The 25308-nt window shown below is 41.4% G+C and overlaps 1 protein-coding gene across 1 annotated transcript in view; it reads left to right on the forward strand.

Moving 5' to 3' along the window:
- The window catches only part of PTPRG (protein tyrosine phosphatase receptor type G), a 407362-nt gene that overhangs the window by 366953 nt on the left and 15101 nt on the right, over positions 1 to 25308 (forward strand). The window contains exons 15-22 of the mRNA XM_062008042.1: positions 8820 to 8911; positions 18927 to 19023; positions 20568 to 20650; positions 20875 to 21009; positions 21251 to 21385; positions 21765 to 21937; positions 22992 to 23127; positions 23469 to 23615. Of these exons, the coding sequence (XP_061864026.1) occupies positions 8820 to 8911; positions 18927 to 19023; positions 20568 to 20650; positions 20875 to 21009; positions 21251 to 21385; positions 21765 to 21937; positions 22992 to 23127; positions 23469 to 23615 (998 nt within the window). The remainder of the gene's footprint in view (positions 1 to 8819; positions 8912 to 18926; positions 19024 to 20567; positions 20651 to 20874; positions 21010 to 21250; positions 21386 to 21764; positions 21938 to 22991; positions 23128 to 23468; positions 23616 to 25308) is intronic.

The raw sequence follows: 25308 nt of genomic DNA on the forward strand, positions 1-25308 counted from the left end.
GTTTTGGCAAACCTCCTGTTTACTCAGGTCTGTGACTCTAAAATCAATCTGCCAGCTACCTGCATTAGGCACACAGTACCACTTTTCAGGTCCAAAATGTATTAAAAATTCTTCTTGTAAAGGAATGATTTTACCTGTTTTCTGTTTCACATCCCATGGCACACGTGCTTAATTATTGAGCATAGAGCCACATCACCCATAGGCATGTGCTTATCTGTGCAAATTTCCTCTGAGATCCAAATCATTGTCATTATTCATAATTATCTGCACTGCTTGATCTGGAGAAATGCAGGACAAAGGAGATGCCATTAACTGTGTCACCTAGTGGATATTACAACTGAGTATAAATCTAAACTCACATAACTGTTGTGCCTGACAGTAGTGCGTCTGTAATCAGCAGCAGGTTTGTGACACTCCCCTGCCATTCAGCCCAACAAAATAATTTCTTCATATCTTCTCTCTTTGCTTCCACACTCAGTTAATTGTGGCCATGTCCATATCATCTTTACCTGGATCTCTTCACTGTAACATTTGGTCTTGGCAAAGTACCTTTCTTGGCAAACCAGCTCTTGTTCCTGTTTGGTTTGTTTTTTCTTTAACTGTGTCAGTGTCTGGTTAAAACATTTGAGGACTTGATCTGTTTTGATAGAGTTGGGTAAGAATAACAGCAGCATCAGAACTTCAGACCTCTATGTTTTGCAGCATTGCAAAACAAAATGCATCCCTCTCAGTTTTCCTTTCTTCTCATCACAAGACCATGAGAGCAGTGCAGAAATGCCCCTCTGAAACTAGCACAAAGTCCACTTCTACCCTCTTCCTCCTGTCCTTTGCTTTGGAGCTTTCCTGCTCCCAGGTGGTACCTTGTTCAGCAGCTCACTGAGGCTTTACTGGTTCCTTGCCCAGCCCATGGACACAACAGGCACTGTGGCACTCATGTCAGTAGGACTTCTTGTGAGATGAGTACAGAGATAGTTGAGGCTTGACTCCATGGCAAAACTCTGTAGTCTTGACCACACTCCAGGGAAACATGGGTCATAAAGAGCACAATGGCTGGCCAATGCAGCTGATTCATTAAGCATATTATTCTACATGTCTTTCACCATTTTTAGTGTAAGTAAAATGTCTCAGATGTGATGCCAGTCATCTCAACTGTGACTAGACTGCAAAGCTCAAGGAGCACTTCCCAGTGCTTGGATCAAGTTGAAGTTTTAGGTGTAAAGGGCAGTAAATTAAATTTTTAACGAGTACTAGAGTTTTTGAATACTGTGTTTAAAATAACCAGTGATAGAATCTGATGGAGAAACACTCTCATACCTCTTCAAGAATGACTCAGTGTGGGTGCATGAGCCCAGAAAACAGTGGAGTAGCCAAGTATGTTGCAGTGAAAAGGTGTCTTGATCACCTCACGCAGTCATGCAAAGGTGTGCCATGACCCTCCTTTATGCCCCTCTGTCTTCTCATGGTTACAAGAAGATGATTCATCAAGAATCCACTCTGAGCTTCTGTTAAAACTCTTCAGAATTTTAAGACCTTCTTCCTTACTATCTCAATAACCATAGTTGCCTTCAGCCTTTTGTGATGAGCATCAGTGATTCGACATGATGTGTTTTGTATAAGCTCAGTTTCTGAACTTCTGATATCTTCTGGTGGCACACAAGTCTTTGACAAGCTGTTTCCATTAAGAGGTCATACCCAGAGGTATCTCATTTGACAAGGAAACTCCAGGTTCCCAACTTTGGCTTGGTATCTTACTGCTTTCTCCTAAGTTGTAGGTGTCTCAAGTTGCATCTCAAGAGCTAAAGAGCAGAGTGTCAGGACGTGTGTGGCTGCCACAGTGACAGTGTAGTACACAGTGATTCCCTGTGCTAGAGACTGGTGAAGTACAAGGAAAGTTCTAACTACAGCCTGGGATGTACTTCTCAAGGGCATGAAGCTCTTCACTGAGCACAGAGGTAGTGCTCTTCATCTGTTTAAGACTTTATTTCTGCTCCCTGCTCCCTGCGGATTTATGTTCCAGCACCATATTGTGAATTGTACCTATCTTCAGCTTCAATTAAATTCATGAATGCAACATTGCAAACACAGTTGTCCTCCGAAGCCAAGAAAATATCCAGGTACTTTAGGAAAACACCCACCTTCCTTTTTCTCTTCAAACTGCTACTCCTGCAGCACACTGAAGAATTTCTGATATGGTATCTAATCATGGTACTTGTAATGGAGGCGCTTCAGGAGTTGTCTAAATCACCCAAAACCACATTTTCATGGTGGCCATGTGAAATGCAAATTCTTTCCTGAGAGCCATCACACCGGGCTGCAGAGCCCTGGAGCCGAACCTCCATGTGCTTAAATGTAAGGCATGTACGTAATTGATGGCACGACTGAGACCTGAAGATGGGAATGTGTGAGATGAAAATTGTGTTCCTTAACAGGCAATACCAAATAAGATCATGTTTAATGTCTGTGCTAAGGGAAAATTCACATTATTTCATTCTCTTGGCCTGAAATTAGTTTTTTGCTTAAAGGGAAGAAGTGTATTGCTATTACATTTATAATTAATGATAACCTAATCTAAGATTTGTACAAGCAGATTTAAACTGAGCTCTTATTTTGACACATATAAAATCTTATCATTAACATCTTTATATTCCAAACTGACACATGGCTAATAGCATTGTAGTAGATTAAATCTTGCAGCAAAAGAGATTAATGCAGCTACAATATTACACAGGTGATTTTTCATTTTCATTTTCGGCTTTTTCATGTGTCTTCCCCTTATCAGAAACCTGCCCTTTTGTTCATTTGACTTGATTATAACAAACAGATAGAAATTATCTTGCTGGAAGGACTTCTGTGTTTTCCTTTCAACCTGACCACCTATCCAGGACTTGCAAATGTATTCATAGTGTTTTCCACACCCTTTCACTTGGAAAGGCATTTTTATTAAAAACAGTACTTGATAAACACAAGATTATAAAAAAAGGTGAGCATGAATGAGGCATAGTGTCCCCAACAATCAACTCTTAGCAATTTATGATATATGTCAATTCATTTGTATTTGTAAATAAATAAATTTATTTATATCTTAATTTTGAAGCCAGTGACTTCAGGAGGATTCCAGCCTTAAAGGGCTTCAGTTGGATCTTCCTAGAAAGAAAGCTACTGCATCGCCGTTTCAGTATTTCTGCAGATACACCTCCACAGAGAGCAGACCTCAATGCTAAGGGTTTATTGATGGCTTTTGTTTATGACAAATTAATTGCTACATTATACAAATAAAACTGTTCTTATATTTCTGGCCATTTTTTATATGCTGAGCAACATGATCCATCTGAAAAAATAATTGTTCCAAATGAAACACAACGGCCTCAACCGTGTTCTTATTATAAATAGTTGAGCAAGGAGAGCAATATACTGCAGAGTGAAAGGCACTGACTATATGTGTATAATTCCAGTGCAAAAGTCTGAAATGGTTTGAAGAAAGCTGGGCACTGCCTGTTTTTACATGTGGAATTGCTGGTGGAGTCCAGTATTTGCCTGAATTAGGGCAGGAGTTACTGGCTCAAGCATTTCAAATTCAATCAGTGCCAAAATTTAAGCTGCATGTGAAGTTTCTGACCCCATTAAGTGTGTGCACTGTGGAATATACACTCCATCTGTAGGTTCAGAGATTTTTGTCTTAAGCTGCTTTGTATAGGTGAACACCTGACATTAATAGAGTTGATAGGTGTTTTTCAATAACCTCTAGTGGGGCAGAATTTTACTCAAGGGTATGCTATTAGTCCTTGCAATAGTCTTCATGACTCTTCTAGAGACAGACCAAATCCAGACATGTTTGGGCTTTACATCCCCATTTAGTAGTATGCACTAGTAGTAGTTGTATGTACTACCAAGGGGTCAAATCCAGCCCTACTATGAGCCTACTGGTAGATATTTCTTTCCAATTAGGAAGACTTTTTTTTTTGAGATGAGAACTCTGAATTAATTCTCCAGGATTAATGTCAGTAACAGTGTCACTAGTTTCATGATTGTCATAAGACAAGTTCGGTTTGTGCTGCCTTCAGAAAGAGCAGTTTCCCTGTCACTTCACTGTTCCTCACAGTAATGAGTAGGATCAACCCATCTACCCCACTGACAACTAATCCTTCTTTCTCTTTCCCACGAATCAATTAATCCTTTCTTATATTCATCAGCCAAATCAGCAGAACAATTCCGTTCACTCCTCAGCCCCACAGGCAGAGAGAAGGGAGTAGGAGAATTCCCTCATCCTTTGGCTGAAGCCAGCTGTGAAGAGCACCCTGAGAACTGATAGAGGTGCTTCTGAGATGCAAGGGATGGCACAGAGTTGCTGAGCCAGTGCAGTAAGTGGCTGCTGTTGGAGCAGATGGGCCAAGCCACGTGATAGTTATGGCACGTGAATCCAGGTGGCTTTGCAAATGAGAGACTGAAGTGCAATGACTAACAAACAAATGGAATGAGCTTTCACATTAAAAGCAAGGCATAAGACACAGGGAGTATATTGGATTTAACAGACTGGGGAAGATAATAGCTGAAACTCAGAAAGCATTTGCAAACAGAATGAAAGACATGGGAAACTTTTCTCACCGAGACCTCTTCATATATGTCAAATATCTGATCTTCAGAAACACCAAAAATCCAAACTAGAAAAAGGTAATATGAGGAAGCACTTCGGTTTTGACCTTCTGGATTAATTCCTGACCCAAAACCATCTATTCCAATCCGGTGCCACTAAACTATCCAACAAGCTCTCAGGGTTATAAATGAATCAAAATGAATCTGAGGTCTTATTATGTGGAAATGCCATCTCTGATACGATTTCCCATTTTTCTTTTGAAATTGGCCCCTATTGCTTTAACACTACAAAGGCAGCTTATTAAGTATGAGATAGGGGAAAATCCTTCCTGGTAGGATTACTAATTATCCAAACTTTAAAGGTAACCCTGTTCGAACTTTATTGCTTTATACACTTTGGGCTTCTTTTGACAGTGAATATCTTCTGAAGCAATGTATTAAGTATTCTGCATTGTCAATTGCCATTTCTCTAAAAAAGAGGTGCAAGTGAAGGTTTTCCTCTACAATCATCTTTTTCAACAAATATGACTTTCTTGCCATTCTCTCATTGTGGCAGGAAATGAGCTCTGCTGTGGTCCCCTTCAGTTTGGTGGTTTTGATACTCCCCTCAGACACTCATCTTGGACCAGCGAGCAAAGATAGGGACTCCACCAATGTGTTAAATATCTAGCATAATGATTAAACATACCCATCACCAATAGTGTCTGACTATAAAGAGTATTATTATAAGAGGGTTTTATTAATAATAACAAATAGATACACAATTATTTTAAAGCTCCGGAGACTTTTTGTCCATCTAAGATTGCTTCTTTCTCTGCATAACACAAAGGGTTAGTACAGTGCCAGCTTCACCTCATATTTTATAGTGACGAAAATCCAGACTCACTTTATTGACACTGATAAAATAGATGGCTAAACCCAAGCTAGACAGAACTGTAATTATATCTGTGGTGTTAGAGGTGAAGGTATGTTATTAAAACATTCTCGTCTTCTCTTCGAGTGACGCGTAAGCATCATACTGACTATCAAATGTCGCTCTAGCTTTGAATGGGAGAAAGTATATGGTGCAAAAGGGAATATGTACAGAAGAACTATGAGAGCTCCTAATTAGCCATTATAGGATTCCATTAATCTCTTCAATCGACTAAAAGAATTATAGTCATTGAAGTCTATTTGTCTTAAGATGGAAAGAAGGCTTAAGCAAAGCCTTTGGACTGGCAATAGTGCAAGGAAAAGCATATTCTGTGCATCTATCTATATCTGTTGATTTTCTTAGAGAAGGTCATGGCCATCTTCAGAGCACATCAGCACAGGTATCATTCAGGAGTGCTGAGGATATTAGTACATATTTTACTAGGGCTCTGGCAAGCTGCCTGTGGCCAAGCGTGCGTATACCCCAGCTGAAGTAATTTGTAGGTGGAGTTTGGAGGTCATGAATAGAAAAATAGAGGTCCAAATCACTTGAACGCTTTTCTGTTTCACTGGTTAGTGGAGTAGATTGCATCTTATGTATGGCTGCTTTCTTGGGGGTATCAGTGAGGGGCAGGATGGGTGTGCAGCCGGGAGGCTGTGGCAGCCTGTCCCCTCAGGGCTGTGGGTGGCTCTCGGGCTGGCCTTGACCTGGCTCTTGCAGTAGCCACGAGGCCTCGCACGGTCAGCAGGGCCACGTTATCCCAGCAGCTGGAAAGCTGCAAATCATAAGCACTCTTTGAGTTTTTAATGTTAGTGGTTCTGATTTTAATCTTCCTAATATGAAACAATTACAGGTGCTGCAATGTGGTTTTCCTGAGTTTGTGGGCAGCTTCAGCAGCAGCAGGTCCATCTCACCCAGAGAGCTCACACTTCAACAGTGTTTCCTATTTAGTTTATTTAATGTTTAATTGTTGCCCACTTTTTTGAATAGAGTACGAAACTGCATTGGGCTAAGTCTTCTGGGGAGAATCAGAAGTGAAAATGCCGAAGAGAAAAAAGAGAGGAGAAACAATAGAAGACAGTGAACAACAGAGAAGTGAAGTAGCAGTGGCTATAAAGGTGGAGACATACTGCCACCATGCAGTGATCATGATAATAAGAAAACTAACCATATTTTGCCATGGATCTCTAGTGCAGGCCCATCCTTGAAATTGGTGGGAATTCAATGGACCAGAGAGCATGTTATCTCTAATGTATTTTTTGGCTCACAGATCACAATTAAAATTAAATTCTGCCTTCTGCAAAATTAAATTGGACACACTGGTGTGCTGCAGCGAATCCTTGATCTTGGTTAGTCTCAGTTGAACTAGACTACTCAAAAAAAGAACCCTAAATGATAATGACCAAACTTTTCTTGTGAGAGTATGTGAAATTGCTATCATAGCACAAGTTATTTTCAAGGAAATCTAAGATGTATGGGTGACTTTTCAGGAGAGGAAAGACTGATTTACAGACTCTTGCTATGGACTGCTTTTCCTATAGATCATTCCATTCAAGTGTCTTGGCTGCAAAAATATTAATACAAATGTTGTTATGAGACGATGATATTCTCAATATTACATAGAATAAATGTTATCACTTAAATATTTGTAAGTGCCAGCATTTCTGCATGCTGCAGCTTTTTGCTAAGATGAGCACACACTTGTCAAATGTTTTGAATTCTGTATTATTCAGTAAATGAGCATGTGGTTAATTAAAGTAGCATTACTATACTGGGAGGTGATCAGATTGCAAACATATCTTTAACAATTGGCTCTTGTAAATAAAATAGAAGAGAGCTCATGGAAATCTGACAATGTCAATAGATGCAAAAAGTCACCTTAGAGCATTGCCTGATAAAATAAGAGCAGAGGAGTAATGACATGGTCAATATTAACTGCCATCAGCTGGAAAGAAATCAGATTGTCAGGGATCTATAAAATTCTTGCCAAAGTAGAACCTCATTTACACATACAGATCTTTATACCCTTTGCTAAGAAAAGCATATGTGACAGCTTAGAGGTTTTAGCTGCCAAAGATCTTTCACTCTGAATACAGTAAATGTCACATCTATTTATTTATCGTTAAATTTTGCTAAGTATCTGTAGAAATATTTGGATTTTTTCTATCATAATGTAGATGTTTAAAAGGAAAAGAATCCAGATTATAATGCAGCTGTAGCACCAAACCATATGGCTGCTAAATGAGAGCAAAAATACACCACTGAATTACTGGGAGTAAACATAAACTAGATGCGATCTTCAGAAGAATATTAAATGGAATATATAAATACCAGAGCTTTGCCATAAAATCTGCCATCAGACAATAGTAGCCATCAGGCGATAGATTATGTCACATGCTGAAAGTAATCACAGTTGTATAGCAATTTATGTGTTCTAAACGCCAGGCTGAAAATATTAACTAATGAATCTTGGCAAGCACAGCATTTCTACCAACTGCAGTGGTGGTTGTAACAACATCTAGGCGTTTTTTTAGAGAGAAAGAGCAAGAAACAAGGCAACCATCCTACACCTCAGCTTTATTAGAATCTGTCCAGAGTACCAGGTGTTTGAAACAGTCTTGTTTGTCTTCAATTCAATGCAAGCCTTTGACTTCTTTCTTTTAAGATGTCCGTGGGTGATTTATTGGTATATTGGGTGGAATTTGCACTGTGCTGAGGGAGAAGAAATGGTCCAATGGAATACATATTCAATGTTATGAATGGTGTCTGGCATGAGAGAGAACTCAAATCAGGGTGAATGTTGTACTGCCTGGTCTTTTGCTCAGAGACAGTTTTTCATGTCCATTCAGTTTCTACACTGTTGTGTAAAAAGGAAAAAATAACTTTCAGAAGAAAAACCTGTGTGTCTGCTCAGTCTGGTAAAAACTTATCTGAGAGCCATTGTCAACCGCACTTTCATATTTTGAGTCTCTTTTTATACAATGTGGAAGGAAAGGAGGCCTCTTCATCCCACCCACAGCCACCTTCAAACGGCAAACAAGAACCAAACAATCTTTGAACATCAATTGGACTTTGTAAATTAGCATCTCAGAGAATAGAATCTCAATATTCATAATTGTAGTGCTCAGAATTAGAAATATAATATGAAGAGTTTAACTCAAGATTGGTGAGATTCATCAAAATTTCTTATTACTGTATATTGAACTATTTCTGCCCCTGGGAACTTGGATCTAAGTGATATTGAGCAAAGATTTTCTCTCCTCAAGTGTTATGTGTGAGACAAATAGCAACTCTGAATATCTCTTTCTTTCTACAGATGACATGGAAGCAATTCCAGTCAAGCAGTTTGTTAAACACATCAGTGAGCTGTATTCTAATAACCAGCATGGGTTCTCTGAAGACTTTGAGGTACGACTTAATGATCCACCGATAAAATGTTGTTTTCCTAAAGTTAATGGTGTATTATTAGTTAGGGACTGTGTGACATCTGTGTGATGCTGTCATGTCAGGTAAATGCAATGCTCAAATGTATCAGAAGAAATAGGGAAATACCAATTTGCCACCAGGTATGAGCAATGTGGGACTGCACACTTATGGATGCTTCTTAACCACGACAAATTTGGTGCCTTTAAGGGGGAACCCTCCTAGGTTTTTGTTAAATAGGAAAGGCTGCTTGCAATCCCACAGGAACAACGTGAAGGCAGAGGCAGTCATGTTTAACTCCAGGCTTTTCTTACAGTCTGCAGCTTATTTTACTCTTGCTGACCCAGAATCTACACCTCTTAGTCACACTGAGAAGTCACATACCCTCTGCATAGTCCAAAAGGAATGTAATAGTGTTCACTATGAGTAAGTGTACTATGTTACAGTCTTTTATCAAAACCCAAACTGTGGGTACCTGCAGTCCTTTTCCATGCTCAGTTCAGCCAGGAAAGATTGCTGTTGAAGTCATTGGTTATTTTGCTCCAGTAAAACCAAGGAGAAAGGCTTCAGGGTTTACTTGGTGGTATTTACCCAATGTAACTATTTTAAAGCTTGCATCTTGTTACCTGTTTAGGGCAGATTCTGACCTATAAATCTGCTATAAATTTGAGGTGATTCCAATGAAACAAAATTAGTTTTCCACCTCTGGGTTGCCAAAATCATATCATACAAGCAGGGTAAACATCACACAGTACGAGGACGGGCTGCAGAGTCAGGCCTTAATAAGCTCAAGTCAGTATTCTCTGGCTAGATTTTAGGCGTTTCATTCATTCAGTGTAATCACAGTCACTGATGAACGTTTGAAAGTACTGAGAAGCAGGAGGAGCCCCAGGAAATTGTATGGAACTGTGCCACTGGCTTCCCTACCAGCAGAAGGAGGTGTGTGTTTGTGTGCTGTATGTGAATCAGAGGGGTAGTTCTGCTTACAAACAAGGCAATGAACCAAAATAAGTGGCCTAATATCTACGGCTTCTTTGCTTACTGCAGTAAAGACAAGACTATATGCAGGAATTGTTTTTAATGGGATCATTTAAAACATTTATTGTTGCTGTTTGGTTACTGTCTATAAAGAGTGGCTGCTTTCTCTGATGCCCAAAGACCATTGTGTAAGTTAGAAACATTTTGTATTCATGAGGAAGGCAAATGTGTAAGGTGTTAAAGTGATTTAGTTCAATTGACTGCTGGCTGGATGGCTGAGCAGGAATATTGAGGCATTTAACAATGTTGATGGTATTCAGGACAAACATTTATTCTCCAGAGAGTAGAATTTGATCAGGATGATCAAATGCGACTCACTCTTCTCAATTATTTATGAATTGTGACCCCAGTGTTATTCATCACAGCTGGGTTTTACACCATTTAATTATTCAAAATAATCAGCAACACATCTGTAAACTTGGTCTGGCTCTAAGCAGGTTTTGCTTCAGCTGTCACAAAATCACTGCTATTAACAAATGTTGGACACCTTCCGCCTGTGTTTCAGTAAAGAAAAACACTGCTCTAATAGCCTTATTTTCCCCTTCCTCCTGGAGCTCCCTGCTGTCAGTGCCACGCTGTGGCAGCCAGGCTGAGATGGCTTTGGCCAATTAGTCCTGTTCTGGGGAGTGCAGGGTCCCCTCTGAAGGGAAGTGAAACTCCTCCAGCTGCATTACTCACACCAAATTCTACTCTGTGCTGGCTTAAAATTTGGAGCATCTACTTTGAAGTCAGTGTAGTTACTCCAGGTGTATTTCTCCATAGCTGAAATCTCAGCTTCTTAAAGAGTTAAGTGAAATCTCCTCCTAAAGTAAGGAGAAGCAATAGGAACATGACAATGGCTGTTTGGGATGAAACATCCAGCTCCTTTTGATTGCTGTGCTGTGCCTGCTGATGCCTCGTGGGCCTGGTTTTCTTCCTTACGATTCACGTTTATGGGACAGAAGAGTGAAACCTGGGATTTTTTTCACAGAGCCTGACAGTAAAATGTTTCTCAAGTGCCTAAACTGACTCAGAGATCGGAATCTCAGTTTTGAAAGTGGTTTAGGACTAGAGGAGCCTGAGGTTATGTTTATACAGTAGCTACTGGAAGTGGCCAGCAGTGTGCCTTCTTGCATCTAGATAGACCCAGCCGTGGTGTATGTACTCGAATTGTGTCTGCCAGCTACAGTGAGGACTTAGCTAGTGTTTTATGGAGAAACAGTGAGATTCCAGCTCAAAGAGAAAACCCAGTGTTACAGGACCGCTAGCCTTGGGTGGAAAGTACCAGAGGCATACCATGCCTTCATGCCTGGGGAACTCCTGAGAAGAGTTATTAGGTTCTGCAGCAGTATGGACTTTTTACCAAGAAGTCTACTTTTTACATCTAAAATGAAGAGAGAAAAGAATGGCAGGAGATGCTGGAAAAAATGTGATAAATACTACAGCATAAATAAATCTTCCCAAAGATAGCCAGTGCATGGGATTTTTTTTTTAAAGGAAAAAGGGATCAAAAATCTCTTTAGAAATTTCAGTGGCAGGAGGTGTATGGTGCAACCTGTGAAAGACTAAACTGGGCAGACACGTACCCTGCCCGATGTAGAAGGTAAACATTCTCCACTTGTTTGCTGGTAGTTTTTGGTGTAAGTCTCTTCCTGTGTTTTTGGCAGCGTGTTGTGGGCTGTATCAAGTTGGGTTTTATATGAAGATTCCTTTGAAAGTAAGTTGTGTGAATACTCCCTCCTTCTCTTAAAATGAGCTGTAATTACAGCTAAATATTTCGTGAAAGTGCTTAGGAAGCTTTTTATGTGCAGAGGAAAAAAGGACTTTGAACTCACAAATCTTCCCTTGGAAAGTACATCTAAAATGAATCCTTACTCCCTTTGGGTAATCATAGTGCTACTATGCAGCTTTATTGTCTGCTGATAGCTGGGCTTTCTTGTGTGTACTGAATTGTTAAGATTTCCTTTGAGTCCTATGAATTTTCAATTTTTTATATAAACTAGAAATAGGGCCCAATTTAATACTGAACAACAAATAGCTTTTTAAAATAAAGTCCATGATCCTGCATCCACCAGTCCTGGTCTCTGATATAATTCTTCGTATTCTACCTTGGAATTTGTTCAACCTAATACTGAAAAAACTTCAAGAAGTTTTTTGGGCTTGCTTTGGGCAACTCCAGCACCCTCTTGCTGTGGCATTTAGGGCGAGGGACCACATTTTTACAGGGCAGCAGTGGAGCAGGGTTTGGTGGCAAGACTGAACAGAGACTGGGAGGCTTTCTGAGCCAGAGATTGTATCTACTCCTTGTCTAGCCAGAGATTTTCTTGGCATCATTACGTTTAATAGTCTTTGATAGACTTTTCTTCCATAAGTTTTTAGTTGCCTCTCAAACCCTTTTACACTTCTCATGGCTGAAGCATCCCATGGCAATGAATTCTACAATTTGTCCCACAAGAATGGACTTCCTTTTGCTTTTAACTCGGGCCTAATAACATCTCTTGGTGCCTCCTAGTTTTTGCATTACAAAGTACATCCCTGTTCACTTAACTGCCTCACATGATTCCTTCTGCCTCCCCCATATTCCCCCTTAATTGTTTGTTTTCAAATCTGAAGTCCAAACTATTTAATTTGCTTATTTGAGGAAGCCATCCAAGATTTACTATGACTTGCTCCCTCTGTACCTTTTTTCTTCCTTTACCATATCCTTTTCAAGACGGGAAGGGCAAAACTGCTCGCAGTATTTAATGAGGGGGTTTAGTGTGGCATTCTGCAGGAGCACAGTGATGTTTTCTGTTTGGTTTTCTATTACTTTCCTTCTTCCTAACATACTATTTGTTTCTTAACAACTGCTGAGCACTCAGCTGACACCTCCAGGAAACTATCAGCTGTGACCCCAAGGTCTCATCACTGAATGGCAATGGCAAATTGGGAACCTGTCAGTATGTATGTATAGTTAGGGTTGTTTTTCCCAAGTATATCACTGTGCATTCATCAACATTGAATTTCATTTGCCATTTTATCACTCAGCCACTCAGTATTGTTGAGATTGTTCTGCTTCCTTTCACAAACAGCTTTTGTTCTAATTATCCTGAATAATTTTGTATGATAAACACACTTTGTCTGCTCTGCAGTCCATTTCTGAACAGATTAGGTCCCCATAAGGTCCCACTGCTGAAACCTGAGCACTGACAGACAGTTCCTGGGCAGCTGAGTCCCACTTCTAACCCGTTGGCATACAAGGCGAGTTTTCCTTTTGCTCCAAGACAGATCAGGATTTTTCAGTCATGTTTTCAGAGAGTCTGTTTCATGAACATTTTGAAAATCCACATATGCTCTTCTCTTCCAGACTGTTCTTACCTATAGACTTCTTCAGGGACCTCTCCACAGTGTGTTAGAGGCATTCACTAGCTCTGCTATTTATTACAGCGTCTAGCAGTTTGCCCCACAAAGAAGTCAGATTCAGTGGGCTGTAGTGCCTGAAATCCCTTCTGGATCTCATTTTAAAAACTGATGTCACATTTGTCATCTTCTATTCCCCTGACAGACTGACTATATGGGGCATGTGCCCTCCAAATTCTTGTACCAAAAAGAGTGTGAAGTGCCACCTCCCACGGTAAAGCTTTTCACTCCCTCCCCCTGAATGGTTACTGGAATAACACAGTAAGGTTTTAGAGTAGTCAAGTCCTTTTGCTCTAAGAAAGGAACACTGTGCCAAGAAATAACCCTCCATCCCCAAAGCTGTGAATTTTTTTATGTGTAGTGTAATGCAATATTTGGATTTTTGAGATGTGACAATTTGATTCCTGTCCTCCCTAATTCTGGAGTGGGCCGGTCAGTGCCGCTGTGGGAGCGATTACAGTGGGTGACTGCAATCTCCACAGACCTCTCCTGCCTGTGGCCCTGTGAGTGGAATGATTCATTGCCAATTTGGAGCCTGAACAGGCTCGCTGAACTTGGAGGCAGGCTGTCTAGCTCCCTCATCACATAAATTGAAAATATCTTTATACTCCAGTGACACCTTCTTCTAAATGTCTTGAAATGTAAGAAAATAACATAAATCTGTATCTGCAGCAATCTGGCAGGGATTTGCAAACGTTATTCTCACGGTTGCTGTTGCTCAGGGTAGGGGTCACTAACTCTTTTTAACCAGTGACCTCAGAATGTTATTCTCCAGAGAAGGGCTGCATCGAAGACAGATAACGCTGCACTTTGCACATTTCTTGAGACACTAAAGACACTGTGTAGTTATACTAGCATCCCTTACAGATTAGGCACAGCTTACATAAGACACATGCTTATATTTGGCAGTAGAAAGATGCCATTTCGAAAGCGTGCTGCTAGCAGACATTACTGCACTGGGAAATGTTTTATAACCCTGGCCCAAAACTGCCATAATTAGAGGTATTCTCAGCCTGCTCATTGCTGTACCAAAACCAAAGGGAAGCAGCACTGTGAAGCTGGAGGAGGGATTGCTGCTGAAGAGGGCCTTCCTGGAGTACTTCTTACCTCATGGCTTCACCTACCTTAAGACTTTGTCACTGTGAATTAAAAGAGATAAAGTTGAAGAGAAGCAATAAAAGAAGTTCAGATACCTGAGCTTTCCTACTGACCATAGCACTGCAGTCATATCAAAAGTCCCTGCTTGGAAGCCCTACTCAGAGGAGCCATGGCCCTGCATGGGCAACACAAGGTTTCAGTCAGACTCTGACACTTCCCTGCCTGATGAAGGGCAGGGTACCACAGATAAAGACTCCTCCACCATCCTCTCCTCATTCATTTACATTAATTTTTAACCATCTCTTCATAACTCCTCCACTGCAATGCCTGTGTTGAGTCGTTTTGTTTATTTTCACTTTCATTCTAGGCTGTCCCCAGCTCACCTCTCTCTTGAGTGCCATTGGAGAGTTTATACCAGTGCTAAATTATTGCAAAAATCTACACTGTTCCTGTGGGATATCTTCAAATGCTCTCTGCTGTCTCTGTCAGTATGCCATCTTCTTCATGTTTGCTGTGGTAAAACAAACAGCAAGAGCACTACCACAGAATTCCCTAATTTGAGCATTAAAATAATAAATCAAAATTTATTTAGAGGTGGAAGAACTAGCTGCTTTCATGCTGGAAACTGTCAAAGTACTATCAAAACATAGCTATGGATCTTCTCTAATTTAGTCCTTCAGATGAGGATCTTTTCTTTGTTCATGATTCCTCCTCATTGCTATTCATAGGCTTTCACAGTTCAGCCCCTGCTAGGACATCAGGCTGAAGTAATGGGAAACAACAGCAGCACTGCATAAGGCCAAATCAAGAGACCGAGTTCCTGCTCAGTCACTGTAGCAAAAACTCCTGCTCAGAACCTTATATTGCCAGCAAGACACTGGAGCGGTTTGATTTTACACTTAAATGGAAATTCTTTGAAGTTTAGAAGAAACTAATCTGTAACTTGTTTCAGAACGGCAATGAAAATGGGTCATTAAACCCGGGTGTATCAAATTCCAATTAGCATTAGCATGGACAATATAATTAAAAGGTAAATTAGCCATAATGGGGTAGACTAGAACACTTTTTACAGTAACTAACGGTCAATCGAAACCATGTACTTCGGTTTCTTGGGTTGTCAATGGTAAGTTGAAAGAACAGAATAAGAGTCTGTATCCATTCATCTTTGGCCAGTAATGTGTTCTGCAAAGTTAAACGTGAAGAGCAGCAGTGTGCTAGCAAGAAGTTGTTAATATCAGTGGAAGACTCTAAGCAGGATTAAGGAGAACTGAAGAGAAAACTCTAGAGCTGAGAAGTTTGTGAACCAATTGTGGGTGTGGTGATAGGGATGCAACCTATCCCACTCCACAGTGCCAGCAGCTGTTTACTGCTAATTGGAGAGGAGTTTGTTTAGGCTGCAATGAGCAGCCTGAGATCAGACCTGACCTGTTGGCCTGTCTGCAAACTTAAGTTATTATAATAATGGTAATGGCTTAAATGCAAATGAAAGACTTGGCAGCCAGTAAGAGTTAGAAATCCCACAATTTTCATTGCATAAACAATAGAAGATACTGGGAAAGGAAACATGTAATATACATAAATGTGGTAAAATGGCATGATTAGGATGGTGACTTCTTGGAACTTTCTCCAGTGTGCTGTTTGTTAACACCAGGCTGCTGCTTCTGCCAAAGGGTGAATAATACTGAGCAGAGATAACAGGCTGCAACTAGTCTTGTCCTCTTGCACTTTGTGCATCGATGAAAGACAACCATTTTGACTTTAATAACAAAGGCATCTTAACTTACACCCTACTGTCTGGTGGGGTGAGCCTGTGAGTTAGCAATTTACTGTTGGAGAGATTAACCTAGGAAGGTAAGAGAGAGTGGATAACCACCTTCTGCTCTCAGCCTGATCTTTCTGTGCAGCACAGCCAAACGTTGTCAGTGACCAGCGTAGAGCTGGAGGATGTCCTCAGGCCCCTTCTAGCTGCACAACTTCAGTGTCCCAAAGCGTTGATTGTATCGTGGACTGGTGGGGGTGAAGTCAAAATGCCCCTTTATTGTCCCACATTGATTTTCAAAAAGACAGAGTTGAGGTGTATTGGCAACAGGGAGCTTTTCTTGAGTAGTCTCATTTTGCCGTGCTTCACAGTGTGCAGACGTAGGAATCCACCATTACAGCAGCTTCCCAGAGTATTAAAAGTCATTTAGAATGTAACACGTTAAGAAAAGCCATTTTCAGATGATCAGCTCTCACAGCGTCAGACCTTCTTTTCCATTTGTGTTTTTCACCTTCTTAGCTTAATCTTCCTCTTCTATTAACTTTCTATTGGCCAACTGGGAACATGTACAGTTGAGAAAACAGTCAGCATCAACATAAAAAGGTTAATTAAAATGATTAACCTCACCAAGAATTCCCTTATGGAAAAATCCTATAGAATTTAATAGAAAGTGATACATTTACTATGTAGTATTTAAACTGTCAGAGAAAAATCCTTAGCAGGGAGGTAATTCCCTGTTAAATTCTGTAACTTTTCAGAGTATTCTCCACAGAACCTTACTAAACTCATCTGTCTTAAATTCCACAGCATTTGGCATAAGTGTTTCAGTGCTGATAATCACTAAAAAGAGCTTTGTAGTGATGCAGGGATGTGGAGTTTGACACGAGGCTTTTCAGAAGTGAGGCGTTATTTTTCAGGGGTGAGCTACAATGGTGCAGCACTGATGTTCTATGATTTGTAAGTGCAAAAAAAACAAAGGTCAAACAAAATTGTATTAAACCAACCTAAGGTGTAACTAATGCAACTTTTCTAGCTATGACTTAGGCTGAACTGATCCTGCTCACTGTGCAATCAGAAGTCCCTTGCTTGCTGGAGCTGACAGGCAGAATTAGGGGAAGTGCACACTTTAATGTGGTTTTTTTATTTCTGTGACAGAAATGGAGCTATGAAAATTCTATTAGGGCCAGCTGAGAGTTTTGCTTGATTCTTCTTTGTCTTTGCTCAGCTCATCTCCTTGAATGTAGTACGTTTCTCCCTATGGAGAGCGGGAGGAGAGAGAGCGAGCAGCAATTGGTATTTGAGAGTGACATGTGGATATAAAAGCTATAAAATGTTCAAGGTTTCAGTATACTTTGCACTTTTAAAATGTAAATGCTGAGGAAGATATCAAAATTGCTATGCAAGTCCTTTGTGACATGTCTGCATAATGCTGAACTCTGTTACATCTGCTGTTTGTATAGCATTTCTCTTGATAATTTTTCTCTGTCACTTAGCTTGTGATCTTTGTAGCAGCTGTGAGCTCCTAATGACTTTCCCTCTTAGGCAGGTTCTATACTGTTATTTTTAAAACCTGAAGTACAATGCAATTTGGCACTTCTCCAGATATCCTTGGGGGGAATTGGTTCTGTTTGGTGCAATTTCTGGGACTCACAAAATGTTTTTAATAAATACAGTTACTTTGGCAACTTTGTAAACTCCAAATATTGATAGACATTTCCAAACTGGGTTTTTCAGACCGAGTGACAAAAAGGAGTTTAGCTTTTTCAGGAAGATTGTTATTAAATAGAATAAAACTATATCTATATATCTTGGAGGTGGTATCGCACATGAGGTTTAGTGATTCAGTCTACAAGACAGTCTCTGAAATGTGTAGCTCTCTAAGACATCTCACTGAGGGGAACTGAGAAAACACCCTCCATCGCCCCGTTTCAGTATTCTCTTGTTGGACAGTGTAAGGAAGGGGTGGGTGAAGAACTAAGAGAAACAATGGGAATTAAGTATGTAACCTGCAGCCTCAGCTAGACAGAAACCTACAGCTCTAGCTTCATGAGCACCTAGGCAAGCCTGGCCTCTTGCTGCTTTATAGATGGATATATACATCGCTGCAGCCTTTTGTCTTTTGCGCTATATCGTAGGCTGTTAATCAGTGTCCAAGCAGTGGTATTTAAAGCACTCACTGTTATCTTCAAAGATCTATTGTATTTGTATTTTATAAAAGGCATCTCTCTGCAGAAAACTAACAAAAGGTCAGTGCCAAACTTAAATGTCAGAAACCTTGTTTTGAGAGATTATAAGCAGATAAGTTGTCCAGCGGTCAAAGGCTTCTGCTGAAGTGAGCTTTGTGCTTCGTTTCTTACGCTGCACCGGCCACTTGCCTTTGAGTGACTGTGTCATCCCTTCCCAAGAGGGGACAGAGTAGGGCATCACAGGAGATGCAGTCCAGGAGATGATGGACTGCTGGTCAGAGGAGACAGAAAGCCCTTCAGGGTGTCCAAAGGGCATCCGTCCCCAGTTCTGCAGAGGTAGGATAGCCACTCAGCAGGGAGCAGCCGACACAGCTCAATATAGCAGATCCCATCTTCCAAGACCGAAGGACTTTGTGTTCAGTCCAGCAATTAAGATGTCAGTATTTTAAACCTGGTCTCTCTCTAAGCTCTTGCAAAATGAGATAAAGCTGAATCTTTTTTGTACAGACATGTTTTCCATTTGAGTAATTTTTATGCCTAGGAAGTGCAGCGCTGTACGGCCGACATGAACATCACTGCAGAGCATTCCAACCATCCCGACAACAAGCACAAGAACAGATACATCAACATCCTGGCCTGTACGTAAGCACAATGCATCAACCCCAAAAGGCACTCTCTTCTCACTGTGTGTCTGTGTGTGACTGGAAAAGGCAGGCACCTTCAAGCTATGTTATTGCACAGTAATTAATAAAGGTGAAAGTGTGGCTGACAGGTCCTTTCACTACTCAAGACAGTGGATATTTTGATATTTCTAGAGCCAGGATTTCACTCCAGATTTTGTTTGGAATTATTTTGCAATTTGATGTGAAATTTTGTGGAGGAATAATTGGGATAAATTGGTGAACAGAGCTCTTCTGCACTCTAACATCTGAAAACTGGCCTAAGGGAAGGGCATGGTGGTGCAAAGAGTTTTATTGATGATCCCTGGGATTCCTCTATCATCCCAAAGGTGCTAAATCTTACAGAGTGTATCTACTGTATTTCAACTGCTTCAGCTGTGTGCATGACTTGGACAAACAGTGATCTTTGTAGCACAAGGCAGGCATTGCCAGTATTCCTCTGAGAACTGCAAATCTGGACTCTGCTATAGAATGCACATTACTGCAGGTCTGTGTTGGAGGTGCAGTAACTTTGTCCATATCATTGTCTGGTGTGGAAAGAATGACAGATGCAGCAGTAACTGTGGTTTAGGAACAAAGATGGAGAGCTGCTAAGTTCACAAAGTTCATAAACATTGCAATAAAACTTGAAAGGTTTGGAGGCATAGGAAAGAAACACACATGTCTGACAGATTCTCAGAAGTAATCAAGGTGCCAGCACAAGACCAGTTCCTAGACCTGTAAAAGACTTGCTGTGTCTTGGGCAAGGGGATTCATTGTGGTTGTCCTGCTCTGATTTTAGACAGATGTCTGGTCCCTCTAGGCACAGAGAGAGAATTGGAGCAGGCACTCCAGTCCTCCAGATTGCCCCCCAAGGAACCTCTCTCTATTGGTGTTCAAGGAAGACAGCAGAAGTCAGATTCTTCATGCTTACAGTTAGCCCACATCTCATCTGTGTGTGTGTTGGAAGCACCACCCAGCCCAATGCTGCTGCCTGCAAGCAGGAGCAAGCTGCAGTTTTTGTCTGGTTTAAGCCAAAGTCAAGCATTTGGGTGGAACAAAAATTAGAGCTAAAGGGCATGACCTAAAGTCTGTCTTCCTGGTGTGATGAGGGTGGTGAAGAAGTGAAGACACTGACCCAGGTCCCAGAGCCAGCAGAGCTGCCTGAGCTCAGGCCCGGAAGAGTTGAGCCGGTGTCCTGGCATGGTGTGACACAGCCCTGTGGGGTGCCCTGGCTCTTGGGATCACACAACACTGTGGTGTGCGTGAGCCTAGAGATTGTGCTCCTGAGGCTTCAGTGTCCTTTAAAGGGAAGCTGTCCCAGCACAAACTATTAAGGGATGTCAAGCCTGAGGACCTGCTACCGTGAGCAGATGACCAAGAGCAGGTACTCCCACCTCTCCCTTGACTCCAATCCAAGGCCAATTGCTTCCAATACTCCAATACCTAGGAAATGGGATGTTTACCCGCAGTTCTACACTGTATTTCCTTAATGCTTCTCTGCTCTGTTTTTCATGCTGCAGATGATCACAGCAGGGTGAAGCTGAGGCCTTTACCAGGAAAAGACTCTAAGCACAGTGACTACATTAATGCTAATTACGTCGATGTAAGTTGTTCAAATTGTGTTTTTCTTCTCTAGCTCTGAATCCTTCCACAAGGAGGAATTATTGCCACCTGTGAAGTGGTCATGTTTTCTAACTCCACCTGATAATTTTGCTACAAATTCCTCACTGTTCTGAATGAGAAAGGCACCTTTATTGCCTTTAAAATATTAATATGTCTGCCATGATACTGCTTTCATCTCAGTTGGCATTATGGTTTTCTTTGAAGGGTTACAACAAAGCAAAAGCCTACATTGCTACCCAGGGACCTTTAAAGTCTACCTTTGAAGATTTCTGGAGGATGATTTGGGAACAAAATACTGGAATCATTGTCATGATCACAAACCTCGTTGAAAAAGGAAGAGTAAGATATTTTCTAGTTTGTTAGCAGTTGGCTCTTTGTCACCTCCCTGGATCACATGGGCAGATTTGGTTTTAAATGTTTTGGGTGATACATATTGATATATTAAACATTAACATATAACTGACATCACAGAGGGATCATAGCCAGCCACGATTTTGCTTTTTGAAAACAATCTATAAACGCAAACACCAAGCAGATACTCAAACCCTCAGCCAACCAACCCAACTGTGTCTCTGTTCAGAGAAAATGTGACCAGTACTGGCCATCAGAGAACAGCGAGGAGTACGGCAACATCATCGTCACGCTCAAGAGCACAAACGTTCACGCCTGCTACACCGTGCGCCGCTTCACAGTCAGGAACACGAAGATGAAGAAGGTGAGTAAAGCCTTCACCGTTCTCACCCTGGTGCCTTCTGGTTTGGGGAGGATGCAAGGAATACAGGAGCAGAACTCAGCGTTTGCATAGGCAACTTGAAGTCACAGGTGGGTGGGAAATGAGTCAGGATTACAAGGAACCTGGGGAAAGGTTTAGCCTGTGTTTCTTTTTCTCAAGTTGATTGCTGCTTTGGTGTCACAGTTCTTAACCTGCTTTTTTCCTTGAACTCTGTCTCCACCTAGCAGGAGGCAGAGCTGCAGAAGATTTCTTCTCATAGACATCGGTACTTTTTCAGCTGAGCAAGCCACTAGGACTGTGCATCTTTCCATGCTTCTCTCCCCTAAGCTCTCTCTCCTTTCTGCATGCACTTTGCACACAGGGCCAGAAAGGGAACCCCAAAGGGCGGCAGAATGAGAGGACGGTGATTCAGTACCACTACACTCAGTGGCCTGACATGGGTGTGCCAGAGTATGCCCTGCCCGTGCTGACCTTTGTGAGGAGATCCTCCTCAGCCAGGACCCTGGACATGGGACCAGTAGTGGTCCACTGCAGGTATGGAAGGGTGATAACAGCCTCACAGCACACCTACCTTGTGCACAGGCTGTGCACAAGGCCTGTGCACCTGCCAGCTAAGACAGACCCCGTGAGTTATTAACACAGGAGAGTGCCAGCCTCATGCAGTGCAGGTAGACGTGAGCTTGCTTTGCCTGTGTCTCAAAGGCAGCTCCAATATAAAAGCTTCCCAATTGCTGTAGCAAAATCCCATGTCATGATACTGAGTTGCTGAACAACTATGCTTGTGCAATTCCTTGATGAAAGCTTGTTTGTAGCCACTCAGAGCATGAGCAGGACAGGATTGCCTCTGCTGGCAACCAGCCCTTTGAACACCCAGGCACCTGGGTGTGTGCTTCCCACTGAAACAACTCACATTCACCAGCACTGGCAGTCAGAGAGGATTTACCTTAAATGGGTTAAGGGATTTGATCTTCATCACTGCAAATGAGGAAGCTGTACAGCACTGTAGTGAAGATGAGAGAATGATGGGGGTCAGAGCTCCTTTCTGAGCAGAAATTGAGAAGCTCTGAAGAGTTCCTTTCTCTGCCCGCTCTGTTGGGCCCAGGACCACTCTCCTCCCCTTCAAAGAGACCTGCCTCCACAGGATTAGCCTTCTCTTATGTCTCTCCATTGTGCTGGTACCACTTGCATTTCCAGAGCAGGATTACAGCTCCACTGTGAAGCTTAAGCCTTACTTCAAGACTGAAGCCAACCAGGGCAGCCCCACAGCCCATAGCAACCTTGGTGGTGTGGGATAGCTGTAGTTTGGTATAGGATGGATCTCTATATAGAGACCTGTAGAGAGTTGTTCTCCTCTAGCCAACACCAGTAGAGCAGCAGTGGAGCCAAGACAAGTAAGTGTCAAATCCTGAAATACATACCTGGTAAAATCCTCAGAAAAACAAAATATTTTGTTTAGAAACTTTCATGATTGGGGCTAGCAGGGAAACTAAGTCTAGGAACAGGACTATTTGCTTTCTTTTGTTCTGCTGTTGTGAACATCCACTTTGGTCCAACTGTATTACATGAGTTTCTTTTATGTCCTCTGCAGTGCTGGTGTTGGCAGAACTGGTACCTACATTGTGATAGACAGTATGCTGCAACAGATCAAAGACAAAAGCACAGTTAATGTCCTGGGTTTCCTGAAACACATCAGGACACAGCGCAACTACCTCGTCCAGACAGAGGTAAGGATTACAATGGGCTTGAATTTAAAGCCTTGATCATTTTTATGTTGTAATCAAAGAGAAAATGGACTTTTCACTTACATCCCTGTAAAAATTGAACATATCACTTGACAGTTTTGCTCTGGAATGTCTCCTTGATCTAGACCAGAAACTCCAGATTTTGCTTTTGACTTACTCAGAGTAGTACATGCTACACTTGTAAATGTTTCCTCTGGATTTGGCAGTATTTGCACGGGTGGCTTGCCTTGCACACCCCTTCCTTCTGTGTGCCCTACTCCTCGGTTCAAGCCAGCTGTTTAGTTTATTCCAAGCGCCTACGTGACATGCTGTTGTTTTTCTAGGAGCAGTACATTTTTATTCATGATGCCTTGTTGGAAGCCATCCTTGGGAAGGAGACTGAAGTGTCTGCAAACCAGTTGCATAGTTATGTTAACAGCATCCTCATACCTGGCATAGGAGGGAAGACAAGGCTAGAAAAACAGTTCAAGGTGAGGCTTATCACTGCCATCCAGAGGCACTTCATTTCTCTACTCTCTTTTGTATGACCTGTCTTCACTGTAAGTTATCACAGATAAGGAACCAAACCAGAACACTTGATTAGCACAGCACAGCATCTTGAGAAGTTCAGTCGTCAACAGTCTTAGCTACAGTGCTGCATGTAGCAGCATGTGCACAGCACCAATGCTCTTGAAGTCAGAGGTGAGAAGAGGGACCTGAACAATGGTTTGGATGAGCTGCTGGTCTCCCTGTTCCCAAGGATGTTCCTGAGCCCATGGCTAGCTTGACTGGAAGTCTTCCTCCAAACTGTGGTGCTCATGCAAATGTATATCAAGAAAGGCATTGCATGAGTTTTGTAGCACCACCTACTATTTCAGCACTGTAGGTAAAGAACTGAAAATGCTTTAAGACCAAGAAACACATCACTACTTTTCATCGATAATAACTTTGCTTGCTGCTTTTCCCTGCTCTTTCAGAGCTGCTTTCATCCTGGTCAAAGCAAATTTTCTCCTATTTGAAACCTAAGATTTTCTGATTGCATTTTATCTGAATGCATTTAAAATATTTCGTGAGACCATGCATCATTAGAAGATTATATGTAACATCTGTTTTCACAGCTAAACTTAGTTAATAACTACCTAAGGAACTGAAACTGTTAAGTTACACCAGGTGCCAAGCTATTCAAAAAATGAACAGGCTCTTCTCTGAATTCACTTTTAGAAATCTCAGTACTTCTCCGTCAGTCAAGACATTCCAGATGCCTAATTACTAAATTACAGAAGCAAGTGCATGCATAAACACACAAAAGGTAGCAGGAGAAAAAGATTTCTTGTTAAAAAAAAAGAGTTACACTTTCCCAAGCAACACTAAGTTAGGTGTTTCAGGATATTTTCTAATTACTTGCAGCCAAATTTCAAAAACTTAAGTGCCATTTTCAGAAAGTAGTTTCTCTGCCAACGTTGCACAGGTATTGAGAAACCCTGTAACTTCTAATGAGGCTTGTGCAAGTGTGTAGATGAGTTGAGTGTTGTTTAGAGTGCATTTGAAACTGGGACATGACCAGCAGCAATTATTAAATCTCTCATTTCCGCTACTACCGCAGGGCCAGCAGAAAATAACTCGTGCTCGTGCCCTGGTACAGTAGTTTATATTGAACCACCTCAGAGTAAAAGTATGCTGAGTAAGGAGTTGCTAGTGGAGGAGATGGAAAAAAAACCACACCTTTGCTCTGGTAGAATATTCAGAGAGAATATTGAAATACAGGTCTGCCTCCCTGACTTTTCTTTGTGCCTCATAAGCAGCCCAGAATGAGCTTGGCCGACCAGAGACTGTAACCCACGGCCTCTCATTTCAAATGCCAGTGTGGTGGATTCTCCAAAGGCCTGACAAAAAAAAAAAAAGACACACTGCAGGAATGATCTGGCTTTTATTTTAGAAGAAAACAGAAAAGTTTTGTTGTTTTAATTTGCTAGATTTCTTCCTTGAGACTTGCTTCTGACTGAGCATATCTGCAAGTCTGTTCTCAAAGATAACTAAACCTAGTGTTCTGTGAAAATATATTTTGGTGGAACTTCATTTTCACGATGTTTCAGAGCTGACTGCTGCAGAGATCTTTTTATCCATTAAACATGTTGTATGAAAAAGATGATTTCCATTGGCATCTTGAGTACTTTAAACAAGTTT

This window comes from Colius striatus, chromosome 15 (genome assembly GCF_028858725.1).
Source record: "Colius striatus isolate bColStr4 chromosome 15, bColStr4.1.hap1, whole genome shotgun sequence".
NCBI lineage: Eukaryota > Metazoa > Chordata > Aves > Coliiformes > Coliidae > Colius > Colius striatus.